The sequence below is a fragment of the Eschrichtius robustus genome, chromosome 5 (genome assembly GCF_028021215.1).
Source record: "Eschrichtius robustus isolate mEscRob2 chromosome 5, mEscRob2.pri, whole genome shotgun sequence".
In the NCBI taxonomy this organism is placed as follows: domain Eukaryota; kingdom Metazoa; phylum Chordata; class Mammalia; order Artiodactyla; family Eschrichtiidae; genus Eschrichtius; species Eschrichtius robustus.
Genome location: NC_090828.1, coordinates 62705253 through 62724575, shown reverse-complemented (window position 1 = coordinate 62724575; position 19323 = coordinate 62705253). Strand labels below are relative to the sequence as shown.

Sequence of the window (19323 nt, the reverse complement as noted above, 5' to 3'; positions counted from 1 at the left end):
CACCCTCCCTATCTCACCCCCTAGGTGGTCACAAAGCCCCGAGCTGATCTCCCTGTGCTGTGTGGCTGCTTTCCACTAGCTATCTGTTTTACATTTCGTAGTGTATATATGTCCATGCCACTCTCTCACTTCATCCCAGTTTACCCTTCCTGCTCCCCGTGTCCTCAAGCCCATTCTGTACATCTGTGTCTTTATTCCTGTCCTGCCCGTAGGTTCTTCAGAACCATTTTTTAAAAATTCCATATATATGTGTTAGCATACGGTATTTGTTTTTCTCTTTCTGACTTACTTCACTCTGTATGACAAACTCTAGGTCCATCCACCTCACTACAAATAACTCAATTTCGTTTCTTTTTATGGCTGAGTAATATTCCATTGTATATATGTGCCACGTCTTCTTTATCCATTTATCTATTGATGGACACTTAGGTTGCCTCCATGTCCTGGCTATTGTAAATAGAACTGCGATGAACATTGTGGTACATAACTCTTTTTGAATTATGGTTTTCTCAGGGTATATGCCCAGTAGTGGGATTGCTGGGTTGTATGGTAGTTCTATTTTTAGTTTTTTAAGGAACCTCCATACTGTTCTCCATAGTGTCTGTATCAATTTACATTCCCACCAACAGTGCAAGAGGGTTCCCTTTTCTCCACACCCTCTCCGGCATTTATTGTTTGTAGATTTTCTGATGATGGCCATTCTGACTGCTGTGAGGTGATACCTCATTGTAGTTTTGATTTGCATTTCTCTAATGATTAGTGATGTTGAGCATCCTTTCATGTGTTTGTTGGCAATCTGTATATCTTCTTTGGAGAAGTGACTATTTAGGTCTTCTGCCCATTTTTGGATTGTGTTGTTTGTTTTTTAGATATTGAGCTGCATGAGCTGCTTGTAAATTTTGGAGATTAATCTTTTGTCAGTTGCTTGGTTTGCAAATATTTTCTCCCATTCTGAGGGTTGTCTATTCGTCTTGTTTATGGTTTCCTTTGCTGTGCAAAAGCTTTTACATTTCATTAGGTCTCATTTGTTTATTTTTGTTTTTATTTCCATTTCTCTAGGAGGTGGGTCAAAAAGGATCTTGCTGTGATTTATGTCATAGGGTGTTCTGCCTATGTTTTCCTCTAAGAGTTTTATAGTGTCTGGCCTTACAGTTAGGTCTTTAATCCATTTTGAGTTTATTTTTGTGTGTGGTGTTAAGGAGTGTTCTAATTTCATTCTTTTACATGTTGCTGTCCAGTTTTCCCAGCACCACTTATTGAAGAGGCTGTCTTTTCTCCATTGTGTATTCTTGCCTCCTTTGTCAAAAATAAGGTGACCATATGTGTGTGGGTTTATCTCTGGGCTTTCTATCCTGTTCCATTGATCTATATTTCTGTTTCTGTGCCAGTACCATACTGTCTTGATTACTGTAGCTTTGTAGTATAGTCTGAAGTCCGGGAGCCTGATTCCTCCAGCTCCGTTTTTCTTTCTCAAGATTGCTTTGGCTATGTGGGGTGTTTTGTGTTTCCATACAAATTGTAAAATGTTTTGTTCTAGTTCTGTGAAAAATGCCATTGGTAGTTTGATAGGGATTTCATTGAATCTGTAGATTGCTTTAAGTAGTATAGTCATTTTCACAATGTTGATTCTTCTAATCCAAGAACACGGTATATCTCTCCATCTGTTTGTACCATCTTTAATTTCTTTCATCAGTGTCTTATAGTTTTCTGCATACAGGTCTTTTTTCTCCTTAGGTAGGTTTATTCCTAGGTATTTTATTCTTTTTGTTGCTGTGGTAAATGGGAGTGTTTCCTTAATTTCTCTTTCAGATTTGTCATCATTAGTGTATAGGAATGCAAGAGATTTCTGTGCATTAATTTTGTATCCTGCTACTTTACCAAATTCATTGATTAGCTCTAGTAGTTTTCTGGTAGCATCTTTAGGATTCTCTTTGTATAATATCATGTCATCTGCAAACAGTGACAGCTTTACTTCTTCTTTTCTGATTTGGATTCCTTTTATTTCTTTTTCTTCTCTAATTGCTGTGGCTAAAACTTTCAAAACTATGTTGAATAATAGTGGTTAGAGTGGACAACCGCCTTGTCTTGTTCGTGATCTTAGAGAAAATGGTTTCAGTTTTTCACCGTTGAGAATGATGTTGGCTGTGGGTTTGTCATATATGGCCTTTATTATGTTGAGGTAATTTCCCTCTATGCCTACTTTCTGTAGGGTTTTTATCATAAATGGGTGTTGAATTTTGTTGAAAGCTTTTTCTGCATTTATTGAGATGATAATATGGTTTTTCTCCTTCAGTTTGTTAATATGGTGTATCACATTGATTGATTTACGTATACTGAAGAATCCTTGCATTCCTGGGATAAACCCCACTTGATCATGGTGTGTGATCCTTGTAATGTGCTGTTGGATTCTAAAGAAATAAAAATATTCTTGTTTCAAAAGCCCAATGCCACTAATCCTGTGATCTGTTGCACGTAACAAACTTTTCTTCCCACCAGGAAACATCTGTATGGATTGTTTCATTACAGCACCACGATGCTTGGACTTGAATCGCTTCCAGATCCCACAGATACCTGGGAAATTGTAGAGACCATAGGTAAAGGCACCTATGGCAAGGTCTACAAAGTAACTAACAAGAGAGATGGGAGCCTGGCTGCAGTAAAAATTCTAGATCCAATCAGTGTAAGTAACAGTTATAAATTATAACCGTAATATAGTGTTTTATACACACTGAGCTTTCAACTTCTTTCTTTGTTCTGGGGATGATTTTCTAGGGATAATGAAACCTGGCATGAAATCTCAAAATGAGTTATGACTCCTTAGCCCATGTGAATGAAGGGACTCCATTTGGAGTTAAAACTTCCCTTGATTTTCTCTTTTGTCCATTTTACTATTGTTTTGATTTTGGTCCCCTGGACTCTTCAAATGTTATTCTCTTGGAAAGAGTGGTTTGTTGGGTTTATACAGAGGCCGATCTCGCTGTAAGTTACAAAGTGACCCAGACTTGTGATATTCAGTCATCTTAGCCTGGCATCCTATTTCAGAGCACTGAATACTGAGCCTATAATGCTGTGCACTGTTTACCACAGTGAGGTTTTAAGTGTCCTATCCTGGTTGGGTCCCTTTGAGCTACTTCTCCTTAATTGCTTTGAAAATTCAGACATTTTTAAATTTTAAAAAAGATATTTATAATATTATTATTAAGAATATGTAATGAAGACATTTATTGATATAACAATCAGAAGGCTTTAGTTGGTATCTAAATGCCCATTGTTAGGTATTTTCAAGATATGGTAATGATGACATTAAAAATACAGACTACATATGCTTTATTAAATGGTTACTTGATTGTGATATCATTCCTGTACCCTTCCTCGCACATTGTACTGAATCCAGCATGCATTTTTTACCTTGTGTAGGATATGGATGAGGAGATTGAGGCAGAATACAACATTTTGCAGTTTCTTCCGAATCACCCCAACGTTGTAAAGTTTTATGGGATGTTTTACAAAGCAGATCACAGTGTGGGAGGACAGCTGTGGCTGGTCCTGGAGGTAAGAGGCTCCCATTGGGTTACCAGCAATTCAAACAGAGCGCCAGGGGTGAGCAGACGCATTGTTGCCTAAATAGTGTAAGATGCACTGGGATGATCTGGGGAGGCGGTCTCTCCTGCATGGCACAGGTACCTTACCAGATGTGCTCTCCACGTTCTTATGGGTAGGCTGTGTGCTGAAAGTGTGCACGTTTCTCTGCTTCTAAGGTTTAATAATCTTCTTCTAATTCAGTGAATACAGGAACACAGTTGGAAAAGGTTTTTTTCTACCCTAGGCTGGGAAAATTTCACAGAAAACATGTTCCGATTGATGCAACTCATTTTCAAAAATTGTTAACCCAAGGTTTACTTGGTTGCCAAGTTTGAATCGCCTATTCATGTTCATTTATCCTCATGTTAGGTTGGGTTTCCTGAAAATGGACTCTGAGAATTGTGTATGGAAGGTTTATTGGAGAGTTCTTACAGGAGCTAGACGTGCAAGGAAGGTGGGATTGGGCAAGGGAGACATTAAATATCAGTGTGGTTGCAACAGAGGTCTCAGCCTATCCTCAGGGAGAAGAAGACCTGGGATCCTCTTGCAGGGTTGTCCTGGATTTTATCTCTGCAAGAGCCAATCACTTGGTGCATGCCACCCTGGGAGGCGGTGTGGTGTTGGGGGAGGCAGTTCCCCATAGCTGGGCACTATTCCTGGTGAGAGGTGCCACTGGGACTTGGGAGCAGGGAGCAGCTGATATTCCTGGCAGCATCTGCTTTGAAGAGAGAATCTGAAGGGAGCACCACTATATCCAGTGTAGTCTTGCCTTTTTTCTGCCTTGTTAATGGGAATGAATGTGTGTAACTGGATGCAAAAGAGTCCATTCCCCACAAATACACTTCCTCCATGGAACTAACATGGCAAAGACACAATGACAACATATGAAATTAGTATATTAGGACAGGTCTATTGTATTGCCTCAGGGTGGATATAGGCCCACCCTGATCTGTCCTGGATTCTGCCCCTCTGAACCGGCCTCCGTGCCTGAGGTCACCTGTGTGATCCATGAGCACGGGGACATGTGTGGAAGCTTTAAGAGAGAAGCAACAAAGGAGAAACCAGCCTTCAATTCACTGTCTGCGGTCTCTTGTTGAAAACCTTCCACCTGGCTCTGGGAGGGCCTGGCCATGAGGCAATATATACTGGCTGCTATAGCAACAATGTATGGGGAATTCCCTCGTATTCAAATGGAATAATCTGCAGGGAACATTTCTGTCACATCAATTGCCTTCTTCAGAATATAAGCATGTAAGGGGTTTTGGTTTTCAGAAATCATCTTTGTCTGTTTAGTTGGCTGGTTAAGTCACCTAACATATCCTTATAGTATCACCTTTTGGATTTTATTATTCCCCACTCCCTCCCTGGGAATATTATAGATTTTATCCTGCCAATGAAGCTCTAGAATAACATTAATTTTTTTAATGCTCATTTTCATGAGATATGGAAAGTATTGTTTCTAGGGTCTCTGATTGTATTCTTTTTTTTTTTAATTAAAAAAATTATTATTTTTGGCTGCGTTGGGTCTTCATTTATTTATTTTTGGCTGCATTGGGTCTTCATTGCTACGCGCGGGTTTTCTCTAGTTGTGGAGAGCGGGGGCTACTCTTTGTTGCAGTGCGCGGGCTTCTCATTGCGGTGGCTCCTCTTGTTGTGGAGCACAGGCTCTAGGCGTGCAGGCTCAGTAGTTGCGGCACACGGTCTCAGTAGTTGTGGCTCACGGGCTCTAGAGCACAGGCTCAGTAGTTGTGGCACACGGGCTTAGTTGCTCTGCGGCATGTGGGATCTTCCCCGACCAGGGATTGAACCTGTGTCCTCTGCATTGGCAGGCAGATTCTTATCCAGTGCGCCACCAGGGAAGCCCTGATTGTATTCTTCTTAAGCTCTGTAAGATCTCAGTGTTTTAAACCTCATTATAATTTAATAATGTAAGTACAGTGACCGAGAAGTTTTAGTTTCTTTTCACTTTACCCCCGACTCAAAAAGACTCTGCATTCGGATATAGAAAACTGAACTTCCAGGGATTTTCCAGGGCCTGAAATGGGACCTTCCCTCCCTCCATTTTACCAGGAGAGTAGGTGGGCTGCTCAGACCTGCCACCACCTGGAGACTAATTGCTCTTCCTGATGAGGAGTGACCAAATGTTAGCCCCTCAGGCACAGCCAAGGCAGCCAGAAAGGGCCACACATGGCCTTGAAAGATGAGAAGGAGCCCAGAACTATGAACTGAGCCTTGTGCAAATGCTCCCCTGCGACTGTCTCTTGCTTTTTCAGGGTGACTAAGTACAGATAATGAGGTTGCCCTGGCACACTGAATTATTCATACCTCAGCAATACAATATGCTGATATTATTCCCTTTGCAGGTTGTGTTGGCCCATGCCAAAGTTGTTGGCATGGGGAACCAGATGTCCTCAATCTTTTCTGTCCAGGAATGGGCCATCCATGCCAGGCTGCTGGGGTAGGTATGTCCAGTGCCTCCAGTATGCTTATAGACACAGGGATTCCTGGGCTCCTAGAACTGACAGGGACCTCGGCCTTCCTTCTGTCACTCTCCTAGTGTTCAGCTGAGGAACAGAGACCCAAAGAAGGAGTGACATGCTGATGGTCCCATATGAGTTATATGGCAGAACTGGAGGAGGACAACACTTCAGCACTTTTCTCCCATCCTGTGCTGTTGCTGTCTGCCAGGTCCGGGGAATACAGACTTGGGATCTCTGGTTAAAATGGCAACAGTTCCTGATCACACACACACACACACACACACACACACACACACACACACACACACACAGCTGGAAGATAATGACAGTCCACACAGCACCTTGACCGTGTTGCTCCGTCTGCAACTTTTTTAGGAGTGCTTTAGGAGACTTGCACAGTAAAATTACGATCTGTTTAATATTGCTCCCCTCATCCTGTATATTGAGATTAAATTTATGTTGCCTTTGCTCTTTCCTTGCCTGAATGTGATGAAAGGACCAGGGAGAAGCTATTCCACAGAGCAATTCTTGAGGATAGAAAATGTTATTAATAACCCTCTTAAATTACCACAACTCTGAAAACAAAAGCAAATAAAAATGTCATTTCTGAAATTAATTACTAATTGTTAGCAGAAAGCAAACCAAAGCTTTCTTGCATAACAGACACCTACTATAGGAGAAAAATATGGACAGAAAACACTCATACATAATAATGTTTTGGAAAATTTGTGAATAAGTTTTATTCTAAGTTAATATTAAATTTGGAAAATCTGTAAGTTCTATTATCTCTCACCTAAATGAAACATGATAAGAAATTAGACTTTTAAGAAAAAGCACCAGGGGCTTCCCTGGTGGCACAGTGATTAAGAATCTGCCTGCCAATGCAGGGGACACGGGTCCGATCCCTGGTCTGGGAAGATCCCACATGCTGTGGAGCAGCTAAGCCTGTGCACCACAACTACTGAGCCTGCACTTTGGAGCCTGCGAGCCACAACTACTGAGCCTGTGTGCCACAACTACTGAAGCCCATGCGCCTAGAGCCCATGCTCTGCAACAAGAGAAGCCACTGCAATGAGAAGCCCACGCGCCGCAACGAAGAGTAGCCCCCGCTCGCCGCAACTAGAGAAAGCCCCCGCACAGCAACAAGGACCCAATGCAGCCAAAGATAAATAAATAAAACAAATAAATTTTTAAAAAACTCATATTAAAAAAAAAAAAGCACCATATTTCGGAAAAAATACCTAGTATGTGGTAAGACATGAAGTACATTTTCTCTTTTCCTTTCAGTATAAAACCTTCAGCAGGTAAATACTATTTCAGCCTGAATCACATTCAACTTAAAAGAAATGGTTTAGAGTTTAGAGTGTTAGTAAATGAGAACGTAAAGTAAAAAAAAAAAACCAAAAAAACCAAAAAAAACTCCTTATATTTTAAAACCAGATAAAAGAATTATTTTTTTAACCTGTTTTTTCCTCTCAGAGGTCTTTGTGTAAGTTCAGTATCTAAGCCAGAAGGGGGAAAAAAGATATCTCTGTTCAGTTTTTGCATTTATATAAGGCCCTAGGAAGTCCAGTCTAGGCCCCAATATCATTGCAAGCTAACACTTAAAACCATTTTCACCCATTGATACTGTGGCATGAGTCAAATTTGTCACGTTAACAAGTCAGGGTCCTAGCAGGACACTGATGGTCTGGAATGTAGCTCTGGCATGTTTTGATTGGCCAGAGATGGCTAGAAAGCCCTGGAGCACTGAACACTGACTCAGATGGCAGGTTCTGGCTGGGTTCTAGAATGAGAGTCACTGGCGTGTTGGGGGTCAGGAGGAAAGTACAGAACAGTTGGTAGTGGAGAAGGGAAGAACTGTGAAATGTAACTGAGCTGCATCCGATATTTATGTGCTCTTTGTGTTCAGCAAAAGCAAGAGAGCGTGAAGAGCTGAGGTGTGCGAGCAATTCTGCCCAACCAGCGGTCTGTGCATGTGCCCTGGAGAGAGGCTGAAATGGGAGGCGGGAGTCTTGGGGCCCTCCTGCCTCTCGTAGTGTGAGCATCTTCCCCCCACCGCCCCCCGACTGGAACTCCAGGGTTTCAAGTGACATCGTCTTCATTCTTCTAGGTGCAGGCCAGTGACTTTATCTGGTATCAGTAAAATAAACACAATCTCTCCCAACAGTGTGGAGGAAAACTATGTTGCTTGGCCTTCCTGAGAGGTGGGCAGCGACCAACACGGTGCTCCCTAAGGCATCTTCTAGAGTAATTTTGACGATCCTTGACTTTTGCTTTTGCCCTCTGTAGACCCTAACACCCTTGAAAGATAAAGTCAACCGAACAAAAGAGCACTGAAAAGAAATTCCTCTTAATTCTGCCATCTGACTAGGGCAAATCAACATGCCAGTATAGAATCTACTTGAAAGTTGCAGTTTTGACTAGAATAAAGGTCTGGTGATCGTGTTGCACGGGCCATTCTTTAATAACATGGAGGAAAGTTGATGGCTTATTGAGCAAGGAACATTTTATTGCTTGAAATTATGGCCGTCATAGCAAATGCACATACTGTGATTGAATCAATATTCAACAATGTTTTAGAAAATAGATGTGGAATGTAAATGATTTTTCTGTTTTTCTTGGTTTGGAGTAAAATGCTTATTAAATTCTAGATGCATCCAGCTGCCACATTTCCTGAATGCTGAGGGCATCGGGAGGAATGCAGGGATGGAGACCTACCTCTGTATTTGAGTCTGATGGCTGGCAGGGTGGGCAGGAATAAAAGGCTGCAGGTGCCAACCCTCAGGCGTGGATAGGAGTCTTGGCTGCCTTCTTACAACTCTAAGGGGATTATTTTATTTGATGCATTTAAATATAGTTCCTTGTCATGCTTTTAAAATGTTCAGTCCATCTCACTGAATATTTACTCCGATTAGACAATTGTCAGTATGTACCTGCTTTCCTTTTTTATATCCAGGTACCCAAGGTCCTTTCCCTGTAACCCACGGGCTGCCCTTTAAAACCTTGCTGGTGGGCTTATCAACTTCATAGGACCGCTTCCTCTAAAGGTGCCCTGAGCAGTTTATTTATATGTTTCTTTGAACCACAAGTCCGACAGTTCTTAAACTCTGACATTTAGTGAACAAAAGGCACCAACCGAGTCTGATCCTTCTGTTGTTCTTAAATCCACAGCTGAGTTTTGATCCTGCTGACAAAATGGCTGCTCTTAGTCCCTCCGTAGGTTCTAGAGCTATGAGGAAAGTTTATAAGTTGGCTACCTATATAAAATGCCACTGAATAGGCTCTTGTTGCAGAAATGGCCAGATTTAAAGTAGGGCAGGAGAGAGACTAAAATGAGGTTTCAGGGGAAAATTCCAGGGTTGAGTTAGCTTGGATCATCACCCAGCACTTAATTTAAATGTTCTCTGGGTAGAATTTTAATAGTGCACTTGCAGTTCAGTAAAGCATGTGCCTCCCTGAGACGGGAGCCAGGCTGAGAAGTGGTTCTGATGAAGGCGTTACAGTGCCTTGCATGTCTATTGCTGCTTTAGCTTTAGAGGATCAAAGAACTTTATTACTATTCTTATACTCACAAGATCCCTAGACTCTGTTTCTTCTTAGCTTTCTCTAGCCAGTTGGTACAAAATTCCTGTCGATTCTATGTCATAAAAGTCCCCCATATCTGTCCCTGACTCTTCGTCCTCAGGACTCTTGACTTTTTGACCCTGCTTCTCTCGATTGCTTCAACACCTCCTAACAGGTGTCCAGCTCCCTGTGTCTTCCTGTTCTGTCCACCCTCCAATCTGCTACCAAGGTCATCTTTCTAGAAATCTGAACAGACCTCCTGCCTAAAACCTGTCAATAGCTTACCGCTCCTATCTAATGGTATATTATGGTATCATAATACGCGTGTTCATAGTAATAAAGCCCACACTTCTTAGCAGGGCACACCTGTCATTCCCTGTTCCCCCCTTTTTTTTCCCAGTCTCTCTGCTCTAGGATTCTGTCCCTTTGTCCCAACAGTGGCAGAGTATGTAGACTTCAAAGACACACAGACATAGACACATACACACACGCGCGCAGGCAGATAGACACACTACCTCCCCCCTCATTCTTCTGTGCTCCCTTCCTTTGCACACGGTGTTCCCTTTCCAGGGATGCTCTTCTTCTTGTTCACCTGCCATAAGGTCCTTTGTCCTTCAAACTCATTGTATGTGTTACGTCCTCTGGGAAGATTCCCAGATTGTTCCCTCTTCACCCTAGCACAACAGAAGTCGCCATTCTCTCTTCGGTGCCACCACACTTCCCGTGGGCACACCCTTACTTCCACCTGCCACTCTTATTACTCATGTGTCCATTTCTGGTGCTGAGCTCTTTGAGGGCAGGCACTGTGTTCATGATTGAGTAATGGGTAATAAACTGGGCAGTCACAAGCTATTGAGAACAAAGAGGTAACTTTTTTTTTAAACATCTTTATTGGAGTATAATTGCTTTACAATGGTGTGTTAGTTTCTGCTGTATAACAAAGTGAATCAGCTATATGTTTACATATATCCCCATATCCCCTCCTTCTTGCGTCTCCCTCCCATCCTCCCTATCCCACCCCTCTAGGTGGTCACAAAGCACCGAGCTGATCTCCCTGTGCTATGCAGCTGCTTCCCACTAGCTATCTGTTTTACATTTGGTAGTATATATATGTCAGTGCTACTCTCTCACTTCATCCCAGCTTACCCTTCCCCCTCCCTGTGTCCTCAAGTCCATTCTCTACGTCTGCATCTTTATTCCTGTCCTGCCCCTAGGTTCATCAGAACCATTTTTTTTTTTTTTTTAGATTTCGTGTATATGTATTAGCATACGGTATTTGTTTTTCTCTTTCTGACTTACTTCACTCTGTATGACAGACTCTAGGTCCATCCACCTCACTACAAATAACTCAATTTCGTTTCTTTTTATGGCTGAGTAATATTCCATTGTATATATGTGCCACACCTTCTTTATCCATTCATCTATCGATGGACACTTAGGTTGCTTCCATGTCCTGGCTATTGTAAATAGAGCTGCGATGAACATTGTGGTACATGACTCTTTTTGAATTATGGTTTTCTCAGGGTATATGCCCAGTAGTAGGATTGCTGGGTCGTACGGTAGTTCTATTTTTAGTTTTTTAAGGAACCTCCATATTGTTCTCCATAGTGGCTGTATCAATTTACATTCCCACCAACAGTGCAAGAGGGTTCCCTTTTCTCCACACCCTCTCCGGCATTTATTGTTTGTAGATTTTTGATGATGGCCATTCTGACTGCTGTGAGGTAGTACCTCATTGTAGTTTTGATTTGCATTTCTCTAATGATTAGTGATGTTGAGCATCCTTTCATGTGTTTGTTGGCAATCTGTATATTTTCTTTAGAGAAATGTCTATTTAGGTCTTCTGCCCATTTTTGGATTGTGTTGTTTGTTTTTTAGATATTGAGCTGCATGAGCTGCTTGTATATTTTGGAGAGTAATCCTTTGTCAGTTGCTTGGTTTGCAAATATTTTCTCCCATTCTGAGGGTTGTCTTTTCGTCTTGCTTATGGTTTGCTGTGCAAAGGCTTTGAAGTTTCATTAGGTCCCATTTGTTTCTTTTCATTTCTCTAGGAGGTGGGTCAAAAAAGGATCTTGCTGTGATATATGTCATAGGGTGTTCTGCCTATGTTTTCCTCTAAAAGTTTTATAGTGTCTGGCCTTCCATTTAAGTCTTTAATCCATTTTGAGTTTATTTTTGTGTATGGTGTTAGGAAGTGTTCTAATTTCATTCTTTTACATGTAGCTGTCCAGTTTTCCCAGCACGTAACTTTCTTTTTAATAACTAAACCCAACTTTGTTCTTGAGCCCCCAGCCTGCCTAGAGAAGACAATTGATTTTAACTTATCCTGTTAAACTTAGTCTGTAGAGTGACTTCTTTGGGAAGGGGCAAGTTCTGGGAATTTGTATCCTGTTTTCACAATCCAGTTCAAAGCTTAGTCACTTGGATAAGGACTTAGTTTTTTAGTGGTTTTCTCTTTCCCCATTCATCTTTCCTTCCCCTGGGTAACATCTGGATTTGGATACAGCAAATGGTCACTTAAAGCCATGGCAGTGAGGTCAGGGACCTCCAACTGGTGACCCTAAGTCCTTCTACTCTCTCTTTGGTGTCTCCCCATGTCCCAGGTCCCTGATACTCCTTCTTATCGTGAGGTCTGCACTCACTGTCTTTCCTTCTCATTCAAACTCTAGCCTTGTCCCTGAACCCAAATGGAGCATTAAGTTCTGAATCTCCTGCAAGTCATGATGAGCAGGCTGTAGGGAACTGTTAGAATCCCAGGCTTGATGGACCTCACCATACTCTACTGCCATTCCACTCAGCATGAACACCCCTTTTTTGGCATGAGGCTCCTGTGAGGAGGTCTCCCCTTAGATTTCCATATAAAAAGAGGTTCATAAGAAATGGTTTCATTAGCATTATCCGCTTACACAACCACCCCCAAGAGGGAGCATCCTCACCCTAATCTTATTCTCTCAAGCTCTCCAAGCTCCATGCCATCAGCCCCAGAAAAGCTTTGCTTTTTGTGGGTTGAGAACTTCCCTCATGTCATGTCCTACATTCTTTCATAATCATCATTTGACTCTGTGGTCAGTTCTCCAATTTTTGTCACTTGAAATATAAATCTAATTTGGGGAGTCCTGAGAAAATTATTATATATTTGTGGAAAGCTTAGCTTTTAAGATTATTTTACGAATCATGACACTGAAAATGCATTCATCGCTCAAGAGAGTATTAGATTGAACATTGAATGTTATGTGCCCTTTCAGGGTCATGTAAGACATAGTTGAAGTAAAAAGACTGTGGAATCCTTTGGAAGACATTATCCTGGTACTCAACATTAGGGCCATGAGAGGTATCAGTGTTGAGTTACAAGTTGCACCTGACATTGGTAGAGAGAGGATTCCAAGGACAAATATAATCCCAGCCTCATGGGACCATTATAGCCTTCAGTGCATTTCACTGTTCTTGGCTCCTTCCTGAATCATTCCTGACAGATGGTAATTTTATTCTAGTTTTAAAGATTCCTAATTTTGTATTATATTTTTAGTCAAATGCTATTGTTTAAGAGCAACTTAAATGGTAAAAACATGGGCAGATTCATTTCCAGTTTATCTTGATTGTTAACGTGTGTGCAAGGTACCTGCTGCGTATGTAGTGGGGAATGATACACACATCAAACAGAAACACCTGCTCACCATTTATTAAAACCTTGCAGATGTTCGTAATTAGAGTCGAATAGATCCTAATGTATTATTATCTTGATAAAGAGTGTCTTCTTTTAGGAAAGGTGCTAATCTGTGCTCCTCACATCTCTTTGCTTATGAAAAGCCAGTTGACTCAAGCAGCCACAACCCAGAGGATCCCCCACTGTTCACTAGTTAACTCCTTCCCAGATTGTAGACAAAGTGCCAGGAGGAAACCTAGGTCTCTAAAGTAGGGTTGTAACCTGTATAAGGACAAGGAGGGCTCTGAGTATCCAACAAAAGCTCTGAATTTTCTCAGCAGAAAAGTGCAAGATGCATATACAACATGCTGCCTACAGTTTCAAGGTATTTACAAGCCCTGCTCAAACAAGTTAAGAACCCTTGATTTAAGATGGCATGTAGCAAACCCAGACCGGCACACTGCCTTCTGCACTTGGTCAAAATCACACTTGAAAACCCTTAAATTGCTGTGAAAGAGTAGTATGCCTGGTTTACGCATTCTCAAATCTCAGTAATGTATAGTACGTAAAAAGAGCAAATATGATATACTTTGACAGTGTTTTTAATTACAGCAATAAAAAAAGAAGAGCATAAAGTTGCTGAACTCCTACAGTTGAATATGAAAAGGTTAAATGCACATACGATGCAGCTCCACTCCATAAATTTGACATGCAGTGGCAACTCGAGCAAGAGCTGCTGGTTGGGCCCCTGCTGCCTGCAGTGCCAGCACTGGAGACAGGGAGACTGAAATAAAATGTATTCCCTCCTAAGTGTCAAGGGCGTCCATCTTGCCTCTTTCAGTCTTTCCTTCAAAATGCATGTTTTTTAAAAAAATAGACAATATTCATGTAAAATGAAAATATCCCATAAGTCACCATGATTACTTACATGCTTTCTCTTTTTAATTTCTAAATAATGTCTTGTGCTTTTATATTTCACTTAACAATTTAAAAAGTCAACTTTCTGGACATGCACTTTCACTCATAAATCATCACCTTGAATAAACACACACACACACACACACACACACACACAGAGAGAACGAGATTTGATTGTGTAATGGAAAACTGAAGTTTAATTGTTCTGACCTGGAGTTTTGTGATTTGCAAATTTATTTTACTACATTGAGTCAGTAACAAGTGGGCTTTTCTTCTTAATGTGTTTTTCTTTTCTTTTTGTATGTGTTCTCTTGCTGTCTGTCTCCCCCGGCACCTCTTCTCGCAGCTGTGTAATGGGGGCTCCGTCACCGAGCTTGTCAAAGGTCTACTCAGGTGTGGCCAGCGGCTGGATGAAGCAGTGATCTCATACATCTTATATGGGGCCCTCTTGGTAAGGACGTCCATCAAGCTGGGGGCAGAGGGGGCAGTTTGTCATTGGTTGGCTCCCCATTGCATATTAACAAGGGGAAACTGCCCTATAATATGCAAGTTGTATAATAGGGAGGTGCAGCCAAATGTGGACTTTGATTAGATTTTTAATAGTAGGGTAACTGTTTAAAAATAACCATGCAAATTTTCCTTTCCTCTTTCCTGTTGTTTGGTGGCGGTGGGACACCATGCAGGGCCTTCAGCATTTGCACAATAACCGAATCATCCACCGTGATGTCAAGGGGAATAATATTCTTCTGACAACAGAAGGAGGAGTTAAGCTCGTTGACTTTGGTAATGACTGCATGTCGTTTGTTTTCTTGATGTGTGCGGTTTAGCCAAAGGCAATAATTTATTGCAGTCTCAGAAGACTGGGGCCTCTCTTCTACGCCATAGGCTGAGGGCCTTTCCAGTCACACATAGGCTGGGGAGTGGGGGGTGGTTCACCAGATGGATCACCCTAAGAGATGCTGTTTGTTAATCTATTTTCAGCTTTAGAAGGCATTTTTTTAAAGAGAGAATATAAAAGTGTTTCAAAAGAAGAATTCAAGGGAAAAACTTTGGTTTTCTGGGAAGGATTTCACATCTCAGGGCAATTGTCTATAATTTACATTTTGTCTATTCTTTTTTGCATATGAAAAGAGAAAGCAGTTTGGTCTTTCAGATGATTTTCTCTAGCCTTAGGCATACTTAGTCCCAGTGAGCAGAAGGTAAAATAGTCCTTTGGGTCTGAAAGCTAACATCCCTTTAAATTGTGATTATTGCTGCTACATGTGAGGCTGGTTGAACTGGAAACATTAACAGGAAATGGAAGTGTGAAAGGAAACGCAGAGCAATATCACCTAAGGCCAGAGAACTATTAAATATCTGCTTGTGACACTCCTGTGTTGATAGTCACACACCAACAAACCATTTGGTTTTCCTTTTTAAGTTTATCGAATGGTTTAGTCTTCTAAACGGGTTCAACAACAGTTAGTACTTCAGCATGATTGTTATAAATAATGAGAAACTATTTACAGAAGCACTTTTTAAAATGTTCTTTATCAGTGTCAGCGTAGTAGGAGAAAAGATTGATGATTTTGAATATTCATTGTTTTATTGGTAAGAAAGAATTCAGCGTTAAAATGTATCAGTGAATCATTTGCTCAGAAGAAATTACTCAAAGATAAATGAAATTACGCTAAGTATATTGGTTTATTTACTAAAAAGCAAAGAAAAGTTGCAGAGGGTTTAAATAGAGTTTAAAGAGCCCTCTTTGGCTTCCTAATAAAGAATAAGGAATGCAAGCGGTTAGCACAACAACTACCCTGAAAAAACAACCCATGGTCCTCGGCAAATCTATGCCTAATGCTTTTAACGGTATGTTCTTTGCTGATGAGCACATGTATTCAGATTTCTAAGTTCTTATCAACAGCATTAGTGGCAACCATTGTTATTCTCTTAAGGGCTGCATTAGATTTTGCTTGGTATAAAAGAATACCTTATATTTGTAAAATACTTTACAATTTATAAATCATTTTCACAGTTCCGTTTTTTTAAAAATTTACTTATTTTATTTATTTTTGGCTGCATTGGGTCTTCGTTGCTGCACGCAGGCTTTCTCTAGTTGCAGCGAGCGGGGGCTACTCTCAGTTGCGGTGTGCGGGCTTCTCATTGCGGTGGCTTCTCTTGTGGAGCACAGGCTCTAGGTGCGTGGGCTTTGGTAGTTGTGGCATGCGGGCTCAGTAGTTGTGGCTCACGGGCTCTAGAGCGCAGGCTCAGTAGTTGTGGCGCATGGGCTTAGTTGCTCCACGGCATGTGGGATCTTCCCGGACCAGGGCTTGAACCCGTGTCGCCTGCATTGGCAGGCGGATTCTTATCCACTGCACCACCAGGGAAGCTGCCACAGTTGTTCTCTTACTTGGTATTTAAGAATAACTCTTTGTGTTAGGTGTGAGTAGCATTATCCCCAATTTGAAGGTAAGAAAACTGAGGCTCGGAGTGAGGTTGTCTGCTTGAGGTCATACAATTAGGAAAAGACGTAATTGAGATGGGAAACAGGTCTTCTGACTCCTAATCCAGTGTACCTTTACATCCATTATGGCATAAAGAAGAGAGCTGGCTGAAGACTAAGACAAAATACATTGGAATTATATTAAAATTCAGGTCCTCAACATTGAGCCCGAGATAATAATATTATTAGTCAATTTCTTTTTCCATTTGACAAGTGTATTTTTCTTGTCAGGTTTCCAGCCTTCTAGGTAAGATAAGGCACTGAAAACTTTTTACGTCTACACTGAAGCTCTATTATAGATAATACATGCCAATTTTCTTCCTCTACCAAATGAAGCACCATTTTAAGAAAGATATCACCTGAAATATTTTGGAAATATAGTAGGAAGGTATTTTGGGTTGATCCTAGTTCTTGATGTTTTCTTTTGATTCCAATTTTGCAGCAGTATGGTAGAAATGCTCATTAGGAAAAAAAAATATCCTAGTGATTTAGATAGATATATGCTCCCACACAGCGGTTGGCAAACTACAGCCTGTGAGCCGAATCTGACCTGCCTCCTGTTTTTGTACAGCCTGTGAACTAAGAGTGGTTTTTACATTTTTAAATGGTTGGGAAAAAATCAAAAGAAAAATATTTTATGACACGTGAAAACTGTGCATCCATAAATAAATTTTTGTGGAAACTCAGCTACACTCATTTGCTTCTGTGTTGTCTATGCTGCTTTTACATTACAATGGCAGAGTTGAGTAGTTGTGACAGAGCCTTAGGCTCGCAAAGCCTAAGATATTTACTGTCTGACCCTTTATGGAAGAAGTTTGCCAGCCCCTGGTCTAGCATCACCTTCTGCTCACTGCTGAATTGTGACACCCTTTTCTTATAGGCGTCTCAGCTCAACTCACCAGTACACGTCTGCGGAGAAACACATCTGTCGGCACCCCATTCTGGATGGCCCCTGAGGTAAGCAGAGGGCAGCTATTTCTTTGTATTTGCTGAGAGCCTTGGTACTATGCCTTTTTATGGGAAGGTCACACACTTCACAAAACTTTCAGGAAAAAGAAAATCCTTTATCCTCATTGAACTGTGAGAGTTCTGGTTTGGTGAGTGATAATGATGACAAGCCAGAACTTAATTTCAGAAAATCAGGATTAAGTCACAGCTGGCCCACAGAATACCTTCATGCAGTTAGAAAAAGGTGCCCACTCCAGAAGATGCAGCCCTCTCCAAGGGTCCTGGCTTGACAAGTTCATCCAGCCATTGTGTAAATTAGAAAAGGTCACCTTCCCTGGATAGATGCAGCCCCAGTGACACATGGCTTGGTGAAGAGACAGATTTCAGCTCTAGCGGGCTTACAGAACTATATGCCATAGTCCTGGTTGTTTTTTTGTTACCAGATACATAGCAACTTCTCTTGTGTACTTTTTTGGCTCTGTAGTAAAACCTGGGATTTCGCCCTAATTTAGTACTGGCATTACCACAGAATCCTCTATGAAATGACACATGTAGAAGTTTGGGGAATCTTTGGACTAGATACCGCATACCCTGAAACAGAGGCACTGTACAGCTTTGCTTGTCAGGTCAGCCTTTTAATTCCACAGCACTCTGGCCTGAGAGCAGCTCTCTTGTATCAAGAAAATGGGTTCTTTTAATAAGGGGACTCAGCAATCATCTCCTTAGAGGTCTTTCCATCTCCATTCTGTCCCTGGGCTTTCCTTCCTCTGTGTGACTGCCAAGGTGGTCTCCTAAGACAGTAATCGGCTTACGCCAATATGCTCAAATTTATTCCATCTCAATGGCCTTCTCTTTCATACTTGGATAATGGACAGACCCATTTTAGAGAAAAAGAAAATCCCTGCAGATTCCAATGTTTACTTAAATCTCAAATTGATTTTAAAAACCATGAAACTAGACGTACACTTATCTAGTCATTTATATTTGTAATGCTATAAAACCAAAAGAGAAAAAAATGTATTATGAAAAAACTACAAAGCCAGCAGTGTTCAAGTAAACAGCTTTAATTTAATGAGACAAATGACATTGTTTTGTGAAACTCAGTTGTCCTTTGCAATGTGAATATGTTTCAGAGCATGACGGCATGGATTATTTTGAGTTATTTTGTCAACCTTACTACCACATACCATGTGGTGACCCAGTTCTCCCACCACTTTACTCAGCGAGAGTGATCTCTTTGTTTAAACAGCATCTCCTTTGGTCTCTAACTGGCACATCTCTGTTGGCTTGGTGCCAGCTTAATAATAAACATAAATATGGGCACTGAAATTGTGTGGCAGTTAGCCATCCAGATGATCTGGAACATGTTTTTACTGCAACTTCTCCCATTTTATTATTATTAATAAAACTATCATTGAAACAAAAGCAAAAACATAAAAATTTTCATAGGGACCTCATGAACCCCACTTTGAGAAACACTGTAGGGCAAAGTCAAGATTCCTTTGAATGGGGAACAAAGCCCTTCATATTCCAGCTTCTGTACTGTCCAGCCTCATTTCAGGTTACTTTTCCCCAATTTACTTGTTTTTAATGCCTCAACAGAAGTGAACAACAGGTAATTCTCCAAATCTATCCTTATGTGTCATTCCTTTAAACCTTTCCATATATTGTTACATCATCTGGGATGGCCCTCAGAACTCTGG

The 19323-nt window shown here is 41.1% G+C and overlaps 1 protein-coding gene across 1 annotated transcript in view; it reads left to right on the top strand.

The window, feature by feature from the left end:
- The first annotated feature begins 2533 nt into the window (after positions 1–2533).
- The window catches only part of MYO3B (myosin IIIB), a 372706-nt gene continuing 355916 nt past the window's right edge, over positions 2534–19323 (top strand). The window contains exons 1-5 of the mRNA XM_068543930.1: positions 2534–2680; positions 3418–3552; positions 14537–14641; positions 14874–14973; positions 17553–17629. Of these exons, the coding sequence (XP_068400031.1) occupies positions 2534–2680; positions 3418–3552; positions 14537–14641; positions 14874–14973; positions 17553–17629 (564 nt within the window). The remainder of the gene's footprint in view (positions 2681–3417; positions 3553–14536; positions 14642–14873; positions 14974–17552; positions 17630–19323) is intronic.